This window comes from Triplophysa dalaica, chromosome 12 (assembly GCF_015846415.1).
Source record: "Triplophysa dalaica isolate WHDGS20190420 chromosome 12, ASM1584641v1, whole genome shotgun sequence".
In the NCBI taxonomy this organism is placed as follows: domain Eukaryota; kingdom Metazoa; phylum Chordata; class Actinopteri; order Cypriniformes; family Nemacheilidae; genus Triplophysa; species Triplophysa dalaica.
In genome coordinates, this window is record NC_079553.1 from 5,553,453 (window position 1) to 5,576,752 (window position 23,300).

Sequence of the window (23,300 nt, forward strand, 5' to 3'; positions counted from 1 at the left end):
CAGCAATGAAATGTGCCTTTAGTAACAAAACTCCAGTTGCATCAGAGCCGGTGTAAAGACGAGGTGCTAAAAAAACACTGACAAATCCAGAACTCCCATAGAGAGACGGCAGCGGGTGAGAGAGAGCGGCTGAGTCCGTGTATGCAGTAAAGGTCAGTAAGTAAGCATTGGGCTCTGAGGTTAATTGGATCGAGAGAGGAGCGAAGAGAAGTCAGGTCGCCGCATCTACCTCCTGCCTCTCAGCATTCTTCGTTGCCATTGGTTACCTGGCTTTTCTATTTTTGTTGGCAATTATGTTGCTGGTGTTTATCCTGGTGCTGAAGCAAGGAGGAACATCAACTCACCGATTGTTGAGGTGGAGAATATTCTTTCACCTAATGGAAAAGGGCTTTTATATACAAAGATGCAGTCACTGTCTGCCAACATTAGAGGTTTTAAGGTTAGAGAGTCTTGGGTTCAAAAAGAAAACTTTCTTTCTGTCTGTGATCTCTGGCTGACTTTAGGCAGCACTTGTGGTAGCAGGGAGCATAAGGAAGAAGATCTTGCCCTGATCGCAAGTCGGCTTGAATGCACAGCTAGATAAAGACAGATATAGATTTTGTTATATATTTGAATATTATATTCTGCATTAATTTGAAATGTTGTGTATGTGGATATCAGATTATGCGTATTGAAATGCTTTGCTATAACATTGCAAATGTTATGTATGGTTAAAGTGAGACTACATGCACATTTTCTGATGCGTGAAAGACGATTTGACGTGCGAGAGAATGTGAAACATGTATGTTTCTTTATATATTTTCAGTTTTCAAATATATTTTTGCCAAAAAACGCATTATTTAGCCAGATATTGCATTTTTCATATTGCACAGGCCTGTTATAAAATTCAAGAATTTTTTCATTCTCATTACCAGAAATTTTCTGCATAAAAAATGGTTAATTTTGTATTACAATATAATTGTCTTATTATGTATTTTTGTCAAAATTGTGTTTAACTGTCAGCAAAAATGAAAATTCTGTCATCATTCACTCAACCTCGGGTTGTTTCAAATCTGTATAAATTTCTTTGTGCTGATGAACATAGAGAAAGATATTTGGCGAATGCTTGTAACAAAACGGTTTTTAGCCACCATTGACTACCATAGTAGGACTACCATGGTATTCAAAAGTGCCCCAGAAATGTTTGCTTTCCTACATTCTTCAAAACATATTTCTCTGTGTTCATGAGAACAAAGAAATTTGTACAGATTCTGAACAACTCGAGGGTGAGTAAATGAAGACTCACCCTGTTTCTCTTGTACAAACCAATCTTTTTCCTCTCTCCACAGGTGACCTTCACCAAACGAAAGTTTGGTCTGATGAAGAAAGCATATGAGCTCAGTGTGTTGTGTGACTGCGAGATCGCCCTCATTATTTTCAATCACTCAAACAAGCTCTTCCAGTATGCCAGCACAGACATGGACAAAGTGCTGCTCAAATACACAGAGTACAACGAGCCGCATGAAAGCAGGACCAATGCAGACATCATTGAGGTAACACAGACATACCGGCCCACAACACATCACAAGACGATATATGAGAGGATTTAATTTTGTTTGTTGGTTTTGTTACTTTTTTGTTTTTCTTCATCTCTTCCTTCCTTTGGTAAAGTGTGTTAATTTGGTTTCACACTTACAGAAACGTATTTTTGCTTGGAACAGTAATGATAATAGCATGATACCATGAAGGGAGTTTTGTAGAGCTCTGTTAAAAACCAATAAAATTACCAAATAAACACGAACATCAAAGAACTACCGCTGTACCCCTTCTAAGAAGCTTGAGGCATACCATGGTACCTTTTTAGTGCAAGTCTGCTATATTGCAAACTGTTCAGGAAATGACAAGGCTATGCATAACTGAACACAGAGAGTATGTGAGGGAGAAAGTGTGTGTCTGCAGAGCAACCTGAGGGTGGTTCAGAGGCTCAGGGGTCTCTATACGCTACTGGCTAACTGCCTGGACTATGGTGGGACGGAAGAGGTAGGGACAGCTGTACCCTCTACCTCCTCCCGCCTTTGGCCAGAGAGAGAAAGTGCTTTACTCATAGGCACACACACGGTGCCCATCCGGTGTCCGTCCCGTCCAGCACAAGATGGCGATTGTGTGTGAAGTCTTGTTTTGGGGAACATGGGATAATGTTGGTTCTGTTGAAAAAAATTGCAATAACTATTAGATTATAGGAATAATTCACCAAAATCTAAAAATTATTTCTGCATTTACTCAATTTACCCTCATGCCATCCTTGGTGTATTTAACTTCATTTCTTCAGCCGAACACAATCACATTACATTAAAAAGATACTCCAACCAAAAATGAAAATGATGTCATAATCTCACCCTCAAATTGTTCCACACCTGTATAGGCCTACATTTCTTGGTTCTGTTAATCACAAAGATATTTGAAAAAATGTTAGCACCTGCCATTTCTGGGACATAAATGAGTACTTTTTTTGTTCTGTTGAACATAAAATAAGATATTTTGATAAATTTAGGAAACAAACAGTTATAGGGCAACTTTACTGCTATTTCAATTTTTCTGCTGTGGTAGTCAATGGTGCCTCAGAAATTTCAGTTGCTAACATTCTTCCAAATATCGTTCTTTGTGTTCAACAAAACAAAGAAATGTGTACAGGTTTGGAACAACTGGGGTGGGGGCTGGATATTTCATGACAGAATTTTTTTGGGTGGAGTATCCCTTTAAATTATATTCTGTCTCTTCTTAAAAAAGCTCATCCATCATAAAAGTTATCCTTGTGACTCCAGGGGGTTAATAATTGTTCCTAAAGTGAAATGATACGTTTGTGGGAGAAAACAATCAATATTTTGAGCTTATCTTTTTGTTTAAAACAAATATCTGAAAGTATTTTCAAAGAAGATATACTTCTACTCAAAGGGTTACTGTATATTATATTAAGACCTGCTTTTAGAATGAATGTATTGATTTTTTTTCTACCCGGTGGCCAAATTAATATCTTTTTAATCAAATTTAGTAAGGTTTATTTACAAAAAAAAGAAAATCAATTTGCCAGTGGGGTAACATTTTAAAGATATTATTTTCTTACACTGTTGTGCTTATCAGCTAGATTTCTCTTGTTTTCAGGATGTTTATGTATTTCAGAAAGTACAGTATAGCAAGCAGCACAAGCGCATTTGTTTAGGTTAGATGGTAATTTCAAAGCAGTTTAAAATGTCAACAGAGGGTGAACGGTTGCGTGGTGTCAAAGAAGTGTTTGACAGTGACAAGTGTAAGTGTGTGTTTTGCAGAAGCCCCCAGTATATATGTTTCCTGTTGTGTTCAGCTGCAGAAATCTCTTTAGAGAATGTGTGTGTGTGTGTGTGTGTGTGTGTGTGTATTTGCGTGCACGTGTGTGTGTGTGTGTGTGCATGCAGTGTGGTGAGGGCGTTGGGCTGCTGTGGGCCACATCAACTCAGGCCTGACTGGGCTGATTTGTGTTTCGTGCGTGTGTGTAGGCTAAAGGCTGTCTCATGTAATATTGAAAGGCAGCGCGACAGCAGACACAAACCTGCTGCTTGATTCCCAGCATTTGCCCTGATAAGAGATCAAGTCTTTAGGGGCAGTTTCAATTGACTTCCTTTACTTTATACCAATGGAAAAACCCATCCTCTCACATCCACCCCTCAGCGCAGGTCAGGAAGTACAGGTGAAGGAAATTATTAATTTGCTGCTTTGGCTTTTTGTGTCTCCCTAGCAGAGACAAAATGCTTTATTTCAGACCAAGTGAGTTGCTTACGGAGGAAGCATATTTTTTGTAGGCTCTCCCAGACACGAAGTCTGTTCCTAAAAGTAGACAACTTAATTAGGCTGCCTCCTAAGAAATATTATCCAACGTCTGAGGCAGAATCTCATGTATCCTTTGTAGTGAAGACAATGAATCCCAGAATGCACTGAGACAAGCTCTGTGAAAAATTACATTTAGGATTCTAATAAAAAATAGTGTATGTATAGTGTAAAAACACTGGTTATTTTACGCATTTTGTGTTTTATGTATTGAAATGCTAATGAGAATAACACAGTGTTGGAGCGTGCCATATTTAAACCAATTATCAATTCAGTCTTCTGTGTGTGTCACATGAGAAGTGCAATTTGTGTAGCGTACAGAATTGCTCCCTGTAGTGTTGAAGGGATATTTCACCAAAAATGAAAATTCTGTCATCATTTACTCGCACTCATATTGTTCCAAACTTGTATACATGTCTTTGTTCATCTAAACACAAACGAAGATATTTTGAAGATTTTCTGTAACCAAACAGATCTCATCCCCCATTGACTTGCATAGTATTTTGAGATCTGTTTGGTCATTGACATTCTTCCAAATATCTTCGTATTGGAACAGCCTGAGGGTGAGTAAATGATGACAATTTTTTTTGGGGGGGGGTGATATACCCTTTAAGAGGTTTGATGATTATATGGATGTGCCGGATGTAGGCATCGAAGCAGCTCTCTAGGTTTTAGAGCAGAGGTTTCTCCATCAGAGAGACAAACAAGAAAAATGATAAAAGTGAGAGAGTTTCACCGTGTATAAATCATAAAGTGCCAGCATGCACATTCACCCAAAGAAAAACCCTCATACACCATACAGCTCACACACACACACACACACACACATATTCAGGTAGGCATGCTTTCACACTAATGCATGACTGAACAGACGCATATGTAGGCACACAGCCTCTCTTCCTCTCGCTTGCTGTATCTCTCTTTGCTCTCATCTCCGCTCTTCCCTCGTGTTGCACGTGCCTAGCGTGTGTGTGTGTACTTGTGTGCGAGTGTATGGGGGCTGCCTGCTTCTTCTGCCAGAGCTTGTTAATCTGCTTGACTGCAGATCCCAATCGCAAGAGAGAGAAAGAGAGATGTAGAGAGGGAGGGTAGAATGAAAGAGAGACGAAGAGTGGGTGTTTAAAGATGAAGATCCGGTAGATATGGAAGGAGAGAAGTTGGGATTGACAAGAGGGTCTGAGAGGAGACAGATGTTATATGGCCCTTTTAGGATAAGCAAACCTGATGTATAGATAGATTACATATACATTATTCCCACCAATTTTTCACAGACTAATAATAATGATTTATTATGATAATTCTTTCAAAAATAAAAAGCGAAATCTGGAAATGCATGGTTTTATAAGGACAGCAGTGTTGTTTATAAAAGTATAGGAAACCTAATTTTTGCCGCTAATTGACCATCTTTTCTCCTGACTAACAGTATAGAGTCATGACCCCATCCACTTCCCTCTGTGTGCTCCATGTCGGCCAGATTCCCTTAAGACCTGCCATATCCATGTGTAATCTAAACTCCTTTGACCCCCCCTCTCCCACTGTACATGGAGACCAGCAAAATGATGCTGTCCCACCATGAGAGCCCAGATTAAAACCTCTGGGAATGCTTTTAATAAGGATGTGTCCATAAACCACAGACATTTTGCCTTTGAAGGCCTTGTTCACACTGACAGCAAATTTACAGCTGGAGGTCACTTTAGGCCCCTTAGTGCCAATTGGGCATCGTTTAAATGCCACGGCCTACCTGAGCATTGTTTCTGACCATGTCCATCCCTTTATGACCACCATGTACCCATCCTATGATGGCTACTTCCAGCAGGATAATGCACCATGTCACAAAGCTTGAATCATTTCAAATTGGTTTCTTGAACATGACAATGAGTTCACTGTACTAAAATGGCCTCCACTTTCACCAGATCTCAACCCAATAGAGCATCTTTGGGATGTGGTGAAACGGGAGCTTCATGCATCCCACAATTCTCCATCAACTGCAAGATGCTATTCTATCAATATGGGCCAACATTTCTAAAGAATGCTTTCAGCACCTTGTTGAATCAATGCCACGTAGAATTAAGGCAGTTCTGAAGGCGAAAGGGGGTCAAACACAGTATTAGTGGGGTGTTCCTAATAATCCTTTAGGTGAGTGTATACTGTGTGCCAATATTTGACATTCTTGCCAGTGGAAATAAAGGAGTGGAAAAATTAAGAGACGATTTCAAATTTTCATTTAATCAGCATTTGTTGTGGTTGTGGTTATTCCGGTCCAGTGCCCATTGAATTTTAACCTCAGGAGTGACAAAAAGTCATCCAACACCAATATTGTCAACCAAGTGTCAACTTTTGTATTGCTGAATAAGAACTTGTTTTCTTGTAATATTTACGGTCTGAAAAAGTACAGGGCATCTTTTCGGATATTTTGACCTGTTTCTCCAGTTTTCCTTTTCTGCAAATCGAAACAATATTGTTAGTATTTTACAGAATGAAACAAAAATGATTATTTTACCGAAACGCATACTTATAAGAAAATTGAGATTTTTTTTAAAATGGTCACCTAATATTTTTAGAGGCACCAGCAGGGGCTGCATAACCACTCACAGCTTTTGAAAATCGTATCACGAATTAAATGCATTGGTGGTCAAAGAAAATATTATTCTGTTTTGACAAGGTAACAGTTGAAAAAGCATCAGTATATGAAAATCAGCAGTTCGTGATACATTAAACCACAAGCAAGATGGATGACTAGCGTATTAATATTCACTCAGAATGCTGACAATTTCTGACATTGTTTTTCCTCTGATATTTTATTATAGTCTGGCATGCGGGTAGAGAGAAATATTAAATTGAAACATTAACTTCCTGCCTCCACTCAACTTCATGATCTCACAGGAGACGGCTAACATTACTTCCATCATCTTTATTCCTATTGGCCGTTTCCACATCAAATCACTCTTCATTTGAATGAAGTTAAACAGCTTTTCTCAACTTCGCCCAATCGCTGTCATTATTATCAGTGTGAACTTGGGCACACAACACATTACTTTTAAATGCCATAGCCTGCTATTTAAAAACGTAAGCACTAATAATATCAGCAGTTTATTTCAAGAGGATCCATTGCTGTTAGATTTTCACGATCGAATAAGCGTGAACTTTTAACCCCTCTTTATAAGAGATGAGAAAGCTGTGTGTGCTGGACAACAGCTAAACCCTCCTCGATATTGAGTTGATGTGCTCCTCGATATTGAGTTGATGTGCTCCATCTTATTCTCTTAGATCCGCCTCTTCACTGTGGGCTGAGCCGTGGGCTATCTGCTCAGATCAGCTGCTGAAGTGACTCCATTAGCCTCATGTATGAGTTATAGTCAGGCTGGGCTGATAATGGCAGACATGCGGCATTTAAAGGAGGAATGAGGATGTAGGGAGGAGGAGTTGAGGGTTCAGAGGGGTTCACTAATTTGTCAGATGAGTGTATCTGGACGCGAGTGTGTGTGTAAGCGGGCAGGCTGCAGCCGAGCAGAGGCTTTAAGCGTGTTCTCAAGGGATGGCCGGAGGGGGTAGCAGCCATCTACGATTTGCGCGGCACAAATTTGAGGTGAAGTTACGTTATGGCTGCGTGGACAGCACACACTTGAGCTTCCTGCGACAGTCTAGAGAGAAGCGTTCTTGCACCGATATTTAGATTAGTAATTGATCAATATGCATTCGGTTTACCTTACACTTGACCTCCTTAAGTGGCTGTTGTAGTTTGAAAGAGAGATATGGGATGTAAACTAAAAGAAAAATCGAGGACACAAATGTGTCGAATGAATAAATTGCGGAATAATGAGAGTATTAGTGGATTAGAAAAAGAGAACGAGTAAGGAGGAAATGAGGTACATTTGAAACAACAGAAAATGAGATCAGATAAAGAAATTGAAGGTCGAGGGGTAAAAGCGATGACATAATGTGAAGACAGGAAAGGGAAGCTAGAGAGGAGGATCATGCAAGAGGAGGAAAGGCGGTAGAAGGGGAGGGGCCGTACAGAACGAGCTTAGCCAGTCGGAGGCAGCCGAGCTCTGCAGGGGAATCTTCCCTTGGCAACACAAACAAGCACCCGCCCATAAAGGAGAGACAGCAGGCAGAGAAATACAGGGACAGGTGAACAGATGGAGCAGACTCAGAGACAAGCTGATCAGCTGACCCTCTTCTCACTGTGAACGTGTGCAAAGAGAGTGTCTGACTATCAGGGGAGCTGGTTCAAATGCTTAGATGTCTTTTTTTGTGTGTTTTATCAAATCTTTATCTACCTAAATATATATTTTGATCTAAATCTGCTGCTTGCTTAGGCAGGAATCACTACTTCTGTTGTTCACTAACCCTAAGGAATAACTCATCCAAAAATGAAAATTCTTTCATCATTTGCTCACCCTCATGTCATTTCAAACCTGTTTGACATACTTTATTCTGCAGAACAAAATAGAAAATATTTTGAAGAATGTTGGTAACCGGACAACAGTGGTACCCATTTACTTGCATTGGTTTTATGTCCATACAATAGAAGGGAATGGGTAGCGCCGATGTCTGGTTACCAACATTCTTCAAAATATCTTGATGAGAGAATTTCCCCCTTAAAGGTCCAGTGTATGAAATTTAGCGACAGTTTGAGTAAAGCAGTTTGTCCGTTTAGGGCTACTGTAGAAACAACATGACGAATTTTATATAAGGGGATCCGCTGTGTATGTATATAGAAATAGCTAATTCTATGGTAAAAGAAACATAACTCTTCATTATGTTAGGTCCTAATACATCTCTGAAGACCTTGGGCGCTTCATCTTTAGTTAGGTTAATTTGGTCCGGACAAATGGCAAAAAAATTATACATTCTAGCATTTTTTAGCAGTGTTGGTTCCTTTTCACACCACACTGATTGCTTTGGTCCGAACTATTTGAAACGAACCAAAATACAGTCACGTGACAACATCCACATCACTCGTTGGCGAGAGAATTTATTTCCTAATCTGCATTTTTGAACGAAATAAGCTTATCTTCAACATCGCGTGTCAGATGTGGTATTTGATAGCCCGGTTAACTGTGCTAGCGTCAGTCGCATCATTGTTAGCGGCGATCTCAACAACATCCACCTGATCAACGTCCGGTTTTGTCCCAAGTATATAATCGAAGTCATCGTAACAGGGTTACTTGAACATCCCGCACTTGGATGTACTGCTGGCAGATTTTCCCTGAGTTGTTTGCTAAACAATGACAACATAACTTGTCATCATTCCATAATGCACAGCTGGTTTAGTCTAAAAAAGTACAGTACTTTTTGCATTTGGGTCTGTTTGAGGTCGGATCACATTCTCACCAAAAACGAACAGCTCTAGGGTTCGTTTGAAAGGGTATCGAGACCTCCCCTTCAAAGAGGTCTCTGTACGCTTATTTGTTCTGCTTTTGGTGTGCACTCGAGTGAGATTGCTGCATTCACACCTCCCCAAAGGAACCGCACCAAGAAGAAATACTAACTCTAGTGCGTTTCAACAATACTTAATGTGTCAATGTATATTATATTGCATCTCTGTCAAAAGATCCTTCAAAAAATTACACATTGGACCTTTAAGTAGCTTGCTAATAAGAGCTCTTGCTAATAATAACAGACTTGCAGTTTTTGCTTTGGATGATAAAGGGGTGTAAAAACCCTGTAACGTCACTAGGAAAGTTATGCAAAGGATTTTGGAGCACTCACATTTTCTTCAAAGTGAAGGAAAACATTTAGTTAAATCAGACAAACCAATTATACGGTGTTAAACTTGGTCGCTGCAGTTCAGTTTGCTTCCTGCTATGTTTCATTTGCAGATCTCTAATGTCAGTGTGACCTCTACGAGGAGGGCGACAGCAGCGTGAAAAACATTTTTCTGTTCTGCCTCGATACTCCCAACAAAGCTACTTAGAGAATAGCAGAAAATCTTCTCGAAAGACTCGAGCTGTTTTCAAGCTGAAACAGATGGATTGAGATTCAAACCCCAAACTCTCAACTTATTTCCAACCCACCAATGTCTATAGGCTGTTTCTCGGTGTAGATCGAAATTTATTCTCATCACACCCGTATAAATGTTTAGCTGTTAATAAAGTCCACTTTTAATTTGCTTAAAAAAATCAGTGATTCATTTGTTTCTAAGTGTGAAATGTCTCCTTTTCTTCTGTTCTGAATGCTTTAAGACATTGAGAAAGAAAGGCTTTAACGGTTGCAACAGCCCTGAACCAGACGGGGACGATTCGATCGACCAAAGTCCATTGCAAGAGGATAAATACCACAAGAGCCAAGAGCTGGACATCCTCTTCAAACGCTACGGAGTGAGTATTCACTTTTACCTTGTCATTCTAACCTCCCTCCTCTTTCTTCCCTCTGTTTTTCTCTCTCATTCTGTGTTGGAAATAAACAAAGGCTCTGAACAAGAAAGAGCACCGGGATTCAGAGAGTCCGGACCCCGAGGAGCCGTTCTCCCTCACGCCTCGCACAGAGGAGAAGTACAAAAAGATAGACGAAGAGTTTGATAAAATGATGCAGAGCTATAGACTCGTGAGTACCCGTGTGAAGAGGCCTGCTGTCAGCCCGGCAACCAACTCACACAGCCTGCTGTCGGCCCGGCAACCAACTCACAGAGCACCCAGCAACCATCTCTCACCCCCTTTCTGTTCCCACCACCCCTAAATCCTCTCTGAATGTGTGTGCTGAGACAAGGCGAGGGCAGTTAGAGTTGGTGACATGCAGGCGGTGTTGCTGTTTTGATCCTCAGAGTCCGGTTTTCGTAACCCCGCTCAAGCGCTGTGCCTGGTTTGTAGTGGTTTTCATCCTGCGTGTCGTTGTTTTGTGTTTTCCATGACGACTGACACTTGTATCGCGTTTGCCAGGAATAGACTTCTGACTCATCTGGGTCCCGTTTCAGGCGTCGGTGAAGATGATTTTCATTAAAGCGCTGTCAAGAATGCTTTATGCATGAGGCCTGCATAAGAAATCTCATCTCTGGGGGTAGAGAAACAGGAACACGTTGCTCACTATCTCTGCGTATCGTGGGCCTGAGTTTGATATAGTCTTAACATCATTTCGCTTCTGTGTGAACATGATTCAACGTGATGTGGGCAGCAAAGATTGGTTACGTTTATGCGTTTGGCAGACGCTTTAATTCATAGTGACTTGCAGTGGGTGCATCCAAGCTACATTTTATAAGATAGGTTTTCCCAGGGAATTGAACCTGTGACTTTGACGTTGATAGCGCCATGTGATTAGTAAAGTAAGCGTTCTTTGAAATTATAATTGGAATAGAGATTCATAGTTTACAGCATCTTGTAGAGATGTCAGAAGTCAAGCTCTTTATTATTTTCTCAATTACTGACTGTTAACTTTGAAGATTTTTTTTTTTACTTCTGTATAAATATTTAATTGCGAAATACACAAAAAGAACATGCCACAGTTTTATTTAATTTGTTAATATTTATAGTACCCTTAACTGTTACTAAGGAAACTTTTTAAGTAGTGAGGTGTGTTCTGTATCGTATTAGTTTTTTGGTCAGTTTTCTTTAATTTGTTTTCCTAATTTTGTATCATGACAACCTAAACTGCCTGCAGAGAACGATTTGGAAAGATCCTTAAATTGTCATTTGATGAAAAGTCTGTTTTTCTACACACCTTCAACCTAACTATCCGTTCAAGGACTCATTCTCTGCCCCATAATCCTAGCATAAGTGCTTGAGGAAGCAAGGCTAAAACCTTAATCCCTCTCACTGGGGACACCCGGCACCATGTGTATCATGAGCTCTACTTAACAGACCAGAAAATGATCAGTTTATAATGAGTTTTTAGATATTCCCCACTAACTGTCTGACTTGACTGTGGTAGAGAGAACTTTTATGTTTTATGAAAGTAATATTAAAGGAAATGTACTGAACTACGTTATATTTAAATCTTTCAAATATTATAATTGACAAGTAGCTTGAAATAGTGCCTCAATAGACTGGTGCAGAGATGACATATTTTTTGCTACGCCAACACGGAAGTTAGCGCGGCACTGCTTCCTTAGACCGAAAGGCATTTCCACAAATTTTGGGAAGATTGCAAAAAATAAACTCTGATTAAGGTTTCTGATTTTAATACATTTTGTCTTTCAAAATAATGTTTACAGATTAGCACAATATTTATGAAGGCTGAATACAATCGCCAGAAGTAAAAAGCGGCTCTAAACAGACTATACTACGATCTCCACAACTAATTTTTTTTACTTTATTTAAACGTGTGTATTTAAATGAATCTTTGTCCACGTTTTTAGAGATTTGTGCCCATCTTCCATTATTTTTGAGATATATATGCACAATGATGTCTAACGTCCCCGCCAAAGGATGTAGTCACTTTTAGCAACTTGTTCGCAACAGCTATTTTTAAGACACCATAAAGCTTTGAAAAAAGGCAAGGAGAGTGTTATAACAGGTGTGTTTTATGTCATAGAATAACACGCCATTGAGGTACATCAAAAACCCATTGACTTTGGGGAAATGGACCGGGAGGGCTAAAATGCTAACTCACTTCTGGGTTTTACAAAAATACGTCATCTCTGCACAACTCTTTTTAGCCCACATGACAGTTCATCACTGTTTAACCCCTCCTCCCAACATTAGCCAATCACAATCACTCAGAAAGATGAACTGACCAATAGAGATCTGCATTGCATTTTCCAGTCACACTCTTCCTAAACAGAAGACTATCTCTTTTAGTATCAAGTGTGTCATTCTTGTCAAAGTATATTTCCATGTGTCTAGACTGAGATTATCCTCGATCATTTGCATTCATCTCAAATTTTTAAATCTCCACACTAGATTTGAAGTATAGCACGTTTATTTTGCCCGTGTAAATGGATTAAGGTTTCTAGTTGGTGCTCCATATTTAAAACTAGCTGCTCACCTTGCACTAAACCCTCACCATACTCCCACCCCCTCACCTTGCCTGGCCTGAGTGCAGTGCTGGAACCTAGTAGCTGGCTCTGCCAATAGTAAGCTTTGCTACATGGATTACTAATGGACCGTTGCCTGAGTTTACGATTTACAATACAGTCAGATTAGTAAAGCCTACCCTTACAATCTATTTAAATCAGTTCCCTTGTAATAGATCAATACAGAGCTTAACTTGTATTTAACCCAGACTATTGCTTTGGAAGGGCCCCTAGTGATGTATCACTGTTTGGATTCTCAAATTTTTGTATAGCAACACTGTAGGAGGCTAAACCCCACAGACGGCTCTGAGCGAGTTAAGGGACCATAATCAACGCACTTCAAATTAAGTTTTTCTACTGCAGCTCAGAAAGAGAGAGAGGAAAGAGAGAAGGACAGAGGTACAGCCAGACTAACTATCAAACTGGGTCCCCCTGAACACTGGAGGCCTAGTTCGGCCCACATTCTAATTTTAGAGGCCCTGGTTTTGCTGAGGATCATGGGAAAATGGGTCTCCATCAGAGCATCTGGACAGTTTGAGTCCACTGACTGCAGAAGCTGCCTAATGCTTGTGCTTCTGAAAGCAAAAGAACAACGATCGGCTGACTTAAGAGTTGTCACGGCCACATGGCCATTGTTTAAAACACCTGAGTCTTTTTGACGCCGTGGGTTATTACCTAGTGCCGTATAAGCAACTATCACACACCACTGTTTATTATTGTATTATTAGGATCAATTCGACATATGAAAAACACACCTAAAACTATATATTTTCTTTTTTCAAATCTAGAACGTATTTGATTTCTTGTTTGTTCCTTTATTTCCAGCCTGGATTATTCACACCTTTAAATGCATCTTAAAAGTGACCCATTCCTTGAGAAAATAACTCTTCACCTCAACTCTTTATGTGCCCCACGTGCTCTGCTTTGGAGATGTATGCACAGGTCACTGCATGCTATTAAAACAGTGTGTTTCCAAATGCAATGGCGTTTGCGTGAGCCGATGTCGTCTCAATGTGCACATGTGCGGTGACATCGCTAACCCATTTTGCTCTGTCTGTGCTTTATCAGTCCACAGTGCCAGGGCCCACCTTTTCCATGCCAGTCACAGTTCCGGTGTCCAATCAGAGCCCTCTGCCATTCAGCAATCCCAGCAGCCTCGTCACCACTTCCTTCATCACCTCCACGCTCACAGACCCGCGTCTGCTGTCACCACAGCAACCACAGCACCAAAGGAACACGGTGTCTCCAGGCCTGCCACAGAGACCTGCCAGTGCAGGTGAGGGAGAAAATTTGTGAGAAATTTAGTGGGGCTGGGTACCAGTAAGCACAGCATGAAAGAGGAGGTAGTAAATCGTGTCGTGTATTTGCAGTTATAATGTCGCCCTGCGGGTGTTGGATTACCCAGAGCAGCTGTCTCTAAGACACGCCGCTGATTTATGCATAGCTGTGAAGCAGTATCGCTGTCATACCTTTATGCTCTGGAGTGGTCGCATAGTGTATGGATAATTGTGTTACTGCATGTCAGCTGAGTTTGGCTTTATTTGTTTATTTTTGATTAATGAAAACGTTGATGATTGACAGAAGGTGATCAAAGACCTGCTATTAGTCTCGGAAGATTCAATCACAGGTGGTCGAGGCCAAATTTAGATTTTTCAGAGATAAGTGCTTATGACACTTATACAGGAATGATGCTTGTTTCAGCAACGCATCATTCCTGTATAATAGTTTTACAACAACTGCCCAAAGGTCATCATTTAGTCTTTGACAATTTTCATTGTTACAAAGCAGCTGTACATTAAATTATTTGCTTATAGTCAATATGTTTTAAGCACACGTTTAAGATAAGGTAGAGATAAACACAGTTCAAATATTAAACAGACTATAAATTCTTATATGTAATATTAATTTAGTAAAACTTTAAAATGAATAACAACAGCGATACCCATTGACTTGCATTGGTTTTGTGTCCATACATTGAAGTGCCATTGTTGGCTATCATTCTTCAAAAGATCTTCTTTTGTGTTCTGAAGAAGACAGAGTAGACTCATACAAGTTTGAAATTACAAGAGGCTAAGTAAATAATGAGAGATTTTTCAATTTTGGGTGAACTTTTTGAATTAATAAAATAAAGTCGAAATGATTTTACTAAATATCTTCGCTAAACTTTAAAACTTATCGCTGACATTAAGTTATGTGTGTAGTCGTGAAATCGGAGACCCTCCCCAACAAAATCTCAGACAACACAAGTGCTCTCTGGAGACGCTTTGAGACACATGTTCATAGCAGGTGTGAACGGCAATCTGAGAGGCCGACCACCTAAAATACCCGTTCTAAATATGGCATGTAAACGAATTATATTTGCTCCAGAATTTTATCTTTAGAAGATTATTTTTTGATTTTAGTTCTTAATTTAGAGTCCGTAATCTATACTTATTCTGTCCTGTGTCCAGGTGCCCTGCTGGGAGGTGACCTCAACAATTCAAATGGCGGGTGCCCGAGCCCTGTGGGTAAGTCTTTTTTCCCTTTTTTGGGCCTCAGTTGCACCTCTTGATTTTCACCAAACATCCTAAATGATGCATTAGTCATCATGCATAGAGTCAAACTGGCTAAAATCAAAGAGCACACAAAAGAGGTGCAAGGTTATTTCAGTCTCGTCCAATAAGATTTGATCTTGCTGTGATTTTTAGCACAGTGAAGGTCTTCCAGACACAGTGAGTGAGCTTTCGGACATCCACCGTACACTTACACACCTGTTCATTTGTGACAGCTGAGGCTCACGCTGTCCTCTCCAAGCATGTCTGTAAACACTCTCATGGGACCATGGCCATGAGTGACATAAATGCTATGGGTCAACAGCATCCATGTCAATTTTCCTACTCTCTACTTCCATTTCCTCATCTTTCGCTTTTTGTTTCTTCTATTCCATTTCTGAGCCATGCATATTTAAGCTCTTTTAATGTTTCACTCATGACATTCTGGATATCCAGTGCAAACCAGCACAGCCCTCTCTGCTTTTCTGTCACACCGCCCTCTCTCCTTCCTGTCAATCGTGACAGTTCCTGACAGCTGAAAATTCTTCAGCCTATGAACCTTACAAACAAATGGGTGACATGGGCATTTTAAAGGAATTGTTTGGCTATAATTGTTCCCTATTTTTGAAACAAAATGAGATGTTAAGCACTTCTTTTCTGTACTTTGAACGTGGATTTACAAGGGCGTATTTGCACAAAGCTATTGTACAGCTGTACAGTGTAACTCAAGTTGTGTAAACAGGTGAATTATTTCTTTTTTGGTGCTTCGTATCATGAATCACTACAGATTCCACTGCAAAAAAAAGAGAATAATAAGGATTTGAAACAAGTGGCCTCTGGAAAGCACCTGTTGTGTTTTCTTGCGAATCTATTTATATATAAAGTGCATAAAGGATTTCCCAGGAAACTTTTACCAAACTCTTTTTCCCTGTCTGTTTCTCATTCTCTCCGTCCATTGCCCCTCCCTTCCCTCCATTCTCAGCTGTTGCTCAGGGAATGTCAGTATTGACGTCACGTAGCATTCCTACAATTCCCATGAGAGAGCGCGCGAGAGAGAGAGAGAAAGCAAGCATTGGACAGAGATGGAAAGAAAAAAGCAGTCAGGCATTTGAAGTAAAGATAAATAGAGAACAAAATCACACAACATGTTTTTTACAAACACAACTTCAACAAAACTTTCTCATATATACTCACGTCCACTGTATTAACCAGCATGTTCTCAGACGCAGGCGTGTAGAACATAAACAAGCATGTTTCTACACATGTTTCCGCCCCCACCCCTATCCAGAAATCAGACAGAAGTTAAATCTGTGTTTCCTGGGGCAAAGAACAGCTGAGCATGTCTCTTGTCTCCTGCCAGAGAATTGCAGCTCCCCTTGCAATCTCTTTCCATTCAGAGCTGCTGACGCAGTCGCTGCGTGCACGCGGTCGGTACACAGTTGTTGTTGCCCTGTAACAGGAGCTCAGACGGGGTAAAATATTCAACTGAAGCATAAGTCTCTCTCCGGTTTGACGCTCATAAATGATTCATTAGGAGACTATGTTACGTTTGATAGAATTTTATTTTAATTAAGTTAAGCACGCAGAAACTTTTCGGAAGCAGTACAACAGTATAAAAGTAAAAATAGCATTTCTAAAAATATTAGGGATATTTCTGTTCAGCTGAGCGCGTTGCCATAGCAGTAGCGAGTGACGTGCTGTGTTTTGCTGAGAGAAGAGTGATACTCAATTCCAGAATGTGGGAAAACATTGGGAAAGTCCCATTTTCTCTTTCTCTCTCTTTTTGGCTCTTTCTGGTGGTCATTCTCTTAGATTTTGTACACAAAACACAGATCGTTTTCCTTTGAAAACACTACTGCATTCTTTGATTCGAGCAGATCAGGCATAACGAGTACTGCTACATCATACGCAAAATGGAACGCAAATATTTTGATAACAAAGCTGGGAAAAGAGCCGTGGAACAGGATGAACTAGTGTATTACATACTGATCCCTTCCTTGTGTGCGTGTGCTTGCGTGCGTACATGCGCACGAATTACGTTTACAGGAATGCGGTTCTCCAAGACTCGAAACCAGTCGCTATTAATCCTCCAATTACACATAATAGAGTTGTAATCCAAAAAACACAGGATTTGGTTTACGACACAAAGTTCCAGAAATCACATCTGCCAGCGTGAGTGAGACGTTAATAGGATTATTTTCCCTGGTGGGCAATTATTGCGTTTTTCACAGCAACACCAATTATGGAAAACGGAAAATATGATGGTGTTTCTGTATCTGAATATGTGATGTTTTTGGATGGTATGTCTGATCAAAACAGCAAATTCAATACATTTTGTTATGTCAGAACAAATTAGGTTTTTCTTGCGTGTACAAGTGCTTTGTTGACATCTCTCTTTTTGCCTCTCCTCCCCCCTCTGCAGCCAATGGTTACGTCAGTGCCAGGGCCTCCCCAGGACTCCTTTCAGTCTCCAACGGCAACAGCATGGGGAAAGTAGTTCCGGCCAAGTCTCCCCCTCCGCCCAGCACTCAGATGGTGAACATTCGTAAGCCGGACCTTCGGGTCATCACCTCCCAGAGCGGCAAAGGCCTCATGCAGCTGGTGAGCACTTTCACATCGCACTACGGTACCAAAAAATTAAATTTGTGCCATATTATAGCATACTGACAACAGGGTTTGATTGGTGCTCCTTTCAAAACATTGAAGCTCCAAAGCGATGCGTTTGTTCACATTTGGACTGTGACTGAGAGTCCTGTCAGTGTGATTCTACACAGAAGCTTCGCACAAGAAACATGAGATACTTATGAGAGGGAAGCGAATAAAGCTGTCAGATAAGCTGATTCATACACGTCAGATTGTGTGTGGCCTCATTTACACCTTGTATTGAGATCCATCTCTGGAGTCTGTGAACAGTGCTAAATAAAGTTGTAAAAGGGTTCTGTGACCACAATCACATTCGAGGTGTAAATTCTTGTCCATCCTGATCCTAGGTGAAGGTCCACCTACTCAACTGTCAATCATCCACTGCATTAAAATAGTAATATCGTGTGCTAAACATGATGTAGTAAGGAATGTGTGCTGTCATGAAATGAGTGACCCTACCTTCGGAATCCGATCACAAGTTAGTCAATGTCATAGGAGACATGTGTCACTAGCAGGCGTCCGGGGCTAAGTGTCGCCTGACCACTTGTGATCGGATCAGCCGGAACAGATGTTAAAACAGGTGTAAACGGGTCTGTGTGTAATCTGTTTTCTCGTTTCTGGCCTCGCAGACAGATGAAGAACTGGAGTTGGTGAGTGAGGTGAATACAGCTCAGTTCTTTTGGCTGTTGTGCTGTGAACGTTTTGACAACATTTGGTGAACATTTATAATGGATGATGTGCAATGAATGTCACATTGTGTTTTATTGGAGGTCAATGTTTTGCTTGATACACTTTCATCTACAGCGTGTGCCACTATTATAAACTATTTTGGTGATTATTATTCAACCAAACACACACTTCACATTGATTTCTGTATTGGATTGAAGTGCATTATTATTAAGGATTATGCTTTGTTTTTGATAAGAATAATAATAAGTGGTCTGTGAATTAGTTAAAGGTGTGCTGTTTGTTTCTGCTCGATTATTGTGCGCACTGAGCTGTATTAAATGAATGCACACACAGTCACTTTCAATGCAGAACAAACAGACGCAAATTCACACACATTCTCAAGGCAAGATGCACAAATGCATGTGTTGATCTAATATGAGTCAGACACACTGGATTGAAGAGAAATCATTGAAGCAGAAGCTCTCACTCCACAGATCAATTCATCTGTCTGTCTCTTTCTTCCTGTCTCACTTCTTTCTATCTTCACTAATGATTGTCATCCAATGACACATTAAATGTAGTGCATGCACATTTAGATTTGAGGTTGAAGATGCTTCACCCATCTCTGCATCTGCATGCGCAGAGCAAACAAGTGTTTTACTACCGATGAATCATGGGAGTCAGTTGACTGATGCTACTGTAGTGTTTTAATAAACCATTTTTACAGTCATCAGGACGTTCGAAGTGTAATGTTTGACACTGGTTTGCCCTGCGGACACTTTACATGTTTTTTATTATGTGTCATGTAGTTCAAGCATCCGTAAAACTAGAATACTTGATTTGAGAAGCATTTCTTTCTGCATAAGATAATACTTGTTTTTCAGAGGATGTACCTTAAGGGAACGGTCGTTCATTCAAAAATGTTTTAAGTCATACAGCAAAGTCTTACAGGTTTAAAAAGACATGAGCATGGGTAGTAATTGTATTTCAATGAGCAATCCCATTATTTTTTGTGAATATTTTTTGCTTTTGTACTATAAATCTAAGGAAATTGGTGAGGTTTATATTTAGATCAGGAAAAAATTGCCAGTGCATAAGGAATAGTTTTATAGTCTTTTTGAATGTTACTTCTTGGGCAAATTGATATTTTTTACATATTTGCTAGAAAAGAGAACAAATCTGAAATATTGAGAATATTAGAAAAAAGATTTAAGTTTGATTACAGCTGTTTAGAGATGTTGTTAGTACATAGTGATAGTGATAGTACTAAGATCGAACTGTTTCATCCTCAGGAATATCTAGAATTTGATGAATTTGTTGATAAGATTATATAAAATAATTTTTAAAGATGTAATATTATGGAGCTTGTGATGCTGTGTTGGTGCATTTTGTTCCCTTGTAAGGATAATCTCATGCACTTCTCACCCTTTCCCTCTATCTCTAAATTTCCAGAATGCTCAGCGGATAGGCGCCTCTCAAGTGTCCCAGTCTCTTACCACACCGGTGGTTTCCGTGGCAACGCCAAGCCTCCTGACTCCATTCTCCATGGCAACCGCCTACAACACAGGTGAAAATGACATCATAGTCAGAAGCCGAGACATTCGTCACTCCACAGGCTGGCGCACTCTTGAGAGATTATTTCTTTATACGTACCTATATATACACGTATATTTGAACATGCTGACCGTTACAGTTTAAAAGAGGACCTCTTTTAAAAAAATTCACAAATTTACTTTGTTATTTCACATCTTTTTTTTATTTCAAAGCTAGATTTATCACTGACATATAATTTGAATATGAAAAGAAACTTTACATTAGGAAACGTTCTGCTTTGTTTTCATGCAGAGTACCAGCTAACAAGTGCAGATCTCACAGCCCTCCAGGCCTTTACGCCGTCGGGTGCACTGTTGCCAAGCAACATGACCACTTGGCAGCAGCAGCCATCAGTATCCCAGCAACAACAGCAGCAGCCATCTGTTTCCCAGCAACAGTCTCAGCAGCAGCAACAACAACCACAGCAGCTAACTCTGGCCTCCCTAAGTAACCTTGTGTACGTATTATAATTTCACAAACCCTCTCTCTCATTCTTTCTCTCTCTCCCTCTCTCTTTCACTCTCACATATACTCACACCTGCACATGATTTTTCACTAACCACATGTCCATGGTGTGAGCCCACATGCACCACATCTACTTCCTGTTTCTGTATGCAGTGTAGAGACAAGGTTTAATTTGATAAGCCTCAGTAGTTTTTTAAGACAAACGCTGGAATGTGTTATCTTGGACTTCGATAAAGTTAAAGGTGATCACATTTTTTGAAGGTTAAATGCAAGCGTATATAGCCATGGAAAAAATTAAGAGACCATTCCAAATGTTAATTTATTCAGCATTTCTAGATGTAATGTGGCCATTCCAGTTCAGCATCTGTTGAATTTCAACAAAATCAGACCTCAGGAGTAACGTAAAGTCATCCAACAGCAATGTGAAAGACTGAAAACATGACAAGACAAAAAACTGTGATCAAAATTGAGGTTATCACATAAAAATGAATTGTGTACATTTTTTTAGTATTACTGTTGAATTGCTTAAAAGTGAATATGAACTTGTTTTCTATGCAGTATTTCAGGTCTGAAAAATACAGAGCATCTTTCTGCAGATATACGCAAATTTTATATGAAATATTGTTAGTAGTTCACAGAATAAAACAAAAATAACAATTTTACCTAAACTCAAATCTATAAAAAGTAAAGGTCTTTGAAATGGTCTCTTAGTTTTTTTCTGCGGCTGTATTTAGACTTAAAATATTCATTCAATTCTGTAGATACATTTGAGCCTTAAACTGACCATCGTCTCCAATACTTTGAGTTGCAGTAGAACTTTTATAAGCCTTACAATCGGTGGCAGCTGCCTACTTAGTTCCCTTCTTAGACAGTATTTTTGGACGTTGTAGGCAGACAACTGTAAGAGATTCACTCGGTGGGCTCCAGTGGCTTTGTACATGTAAATTATAATGTTTTTATTATGAATTTTACCTCTCAAGTGTCTAACCTCATTAACACCTTCCTAATCTTGTTGCGTTTCGTGTCTCTCTGCAGTGTTTTAACAGCTTTGTGACTCAATCTAGACCTCCGGATTTTAGCGTTTCATTTTCAGGTCTTAATTTAATGTTCGGGGTGCAACAGAACATTTGAATGCCTTCGCTGCCCCTTTCTTTCTTTCTTGCCGCTACGTCACATTATTAGCGTAACCTGTCCATCTAGTGAGAATAGTTTTGACTTTTTTTCATAGTTCTTCATTGCCTTCAGTGAACATTCAATATAGCAGGTGGCATGATCTCGTATTAGCTCTTGCGTCAACATTTTTAAACAGAAGTAATGACCGTAGAGACCAGCGATCATCTGTAGCACGAAACCTAGCGGCTGCGTGTTCTCCCTCAGAGATTGACCTAAATAACTCTCGCGGGTCGCGCGCACAGACGTTTTCCTCTCTATCTCACTCCTCTCTGTCTCTTTTTCATCTCTGCCCTCCCCTTTGTTCCCTATGGGGCACGAACATTGAGATGTACTAGTCTGGCTTTAATGCCTGCTAACAGCTGGGTGAGCACTGTGCTATGCTCTCATTTGCATGACTGTTGGAGGGGTGCTCTTCTGTTAATGCCGTGTAGAGATGTGTTGATTTCTGGCGCAGGTCTAACCTGCCGTGTGTATGTTTGCTTTCTCTCGTTTGTTTACAGCATGTGGGGCTCAGACAAACAGAACGGAGAGATGGCTCACTGCATCTCTGGTCTGGCTGCTAATCTCAGGTGAATAGAGCCCTGTGGGCGTTCCGTATCGGCCAATCAAACTGTGGCCTCTCTGTGTTAGCCAGTCATATTTTGTGGGTGCTCTGTGTCAGCCTATTATGTGTTGGTGTCCTGTCTATCCCCTGCCACAGCCCTAGTCGTCATGGTTACCTCCTCGGACCGGGCACGGAAGTGTGCGCGCATCCGATCTGTCGCATCACAGTTGACCATCTCATCAGTCTATTTGTTCGTTCCAAATATAGCATCAGTGCGTGGTTCTATGTGTCAATATATATAAATATTCCTTTCTTGTTTTCCATCCAGTGTCCTGTGGTTGACGTAAACAGATTTATAGGAGCTTTCGATTGTTGTTTTGTAATGAATATGGAGCGTTTGCGACACAGAAATGAAGCAGGTAGAAATCGGAAGTCAAAAGTAGGACAGACATCTCTGTCATGTCCTCCCAAGTGGGTCAGGACTCTCCGGGTTTCATCCATCCGTGTGTAACCTTCTGCCTGGCCACACGTTCATCACACCAGCCCGTCCTGCCCTGAATCACCTCTACTATCACACCTGTTATATAATTTAGTTCGTTTTTTGCAGCAGAAGGTCACAATATGATGTTTTTCGATAAACTGTACTGACAGCAAAGCCCATAATTTAACAGTTTTAGAGAACTACAATATAATACATTAAGCGGTGTGTTACTGTCAAATGGACAGTTCACCCAAAAAGGAAATCGCTGTCTTCATTTACTCACCCCCAAGTTCTTCCAAACCTATATAAATGTCTTTGTTCTGAGGGACGCAGTGAAAAATATTTGAAAGAATGCTTGTAACCAAACAGCTATTGGCCACCATTGACTACCATAGTAGGAAAAATGACAATGAT

The 23,300-nt window shown here is 40.2% G+C and overlaps 1 protein-coding gene across 9 annotated transcripts in view; it reads left to right on the forward strand.

Moving 5' to 3' along the window:
• mef2d (myocyte enhancer factor 2d) overlaps positions 1 to 23,300 on the forward strand; it is a 53,204-nt gene that overhangs the window by 22,245 nt on the left and 7,659 nt on the right. For 4 of the 9 annotated variants that reach the window (XM_056761674.1, XM_056761679.1, XM_056761675.1 and 1 more), the window contains exons 3-11: positions 1,329 to 1,532; positions 10,026 to 10,160; positions 13,856 to 14,063; positions 15,238 to 15,294; positions 17,741 to 17,919; positions 18,591 to 18,620; positions 20,083 to 20,197; positions 20,476 to 20,680; positions 22,362 to 22,430. In XM_056761674.1, the coding sequence (XP_056617652.1) occupies positions 1,329 to 1,532; positions 10,026 to 10,160; positions 13,856 to 14,063; positions 15,238 to 15,294; positions 17,741 to 17,919; positions 18,591 to 18,620; positions 20,083 to 20,197; positions 20,476 to 20,680; positions 22,362 to 22,430 (1,202 nt within the window). Of the gene's footprint in view, positions 1 to 1,328; positions 1,533 to 10,025; positions 10,161 to 10,251; positions 10,387 to 13,855; positions 14,064 to 15,237; positions 15,295 to 17,740; positions 17,920 to 18,590; positions 18,621 to 20,082; positions 20,198 to 20,475; positions 20,681 to 22,361; positions 22,431 to 23,300 lie in introns of all 9 variants that reach the window. The other 5 variants (XM_056761677.1, XM_056761682.1, XM_056761680.1 and 2 more) reach the window with 5 other exon arrangements.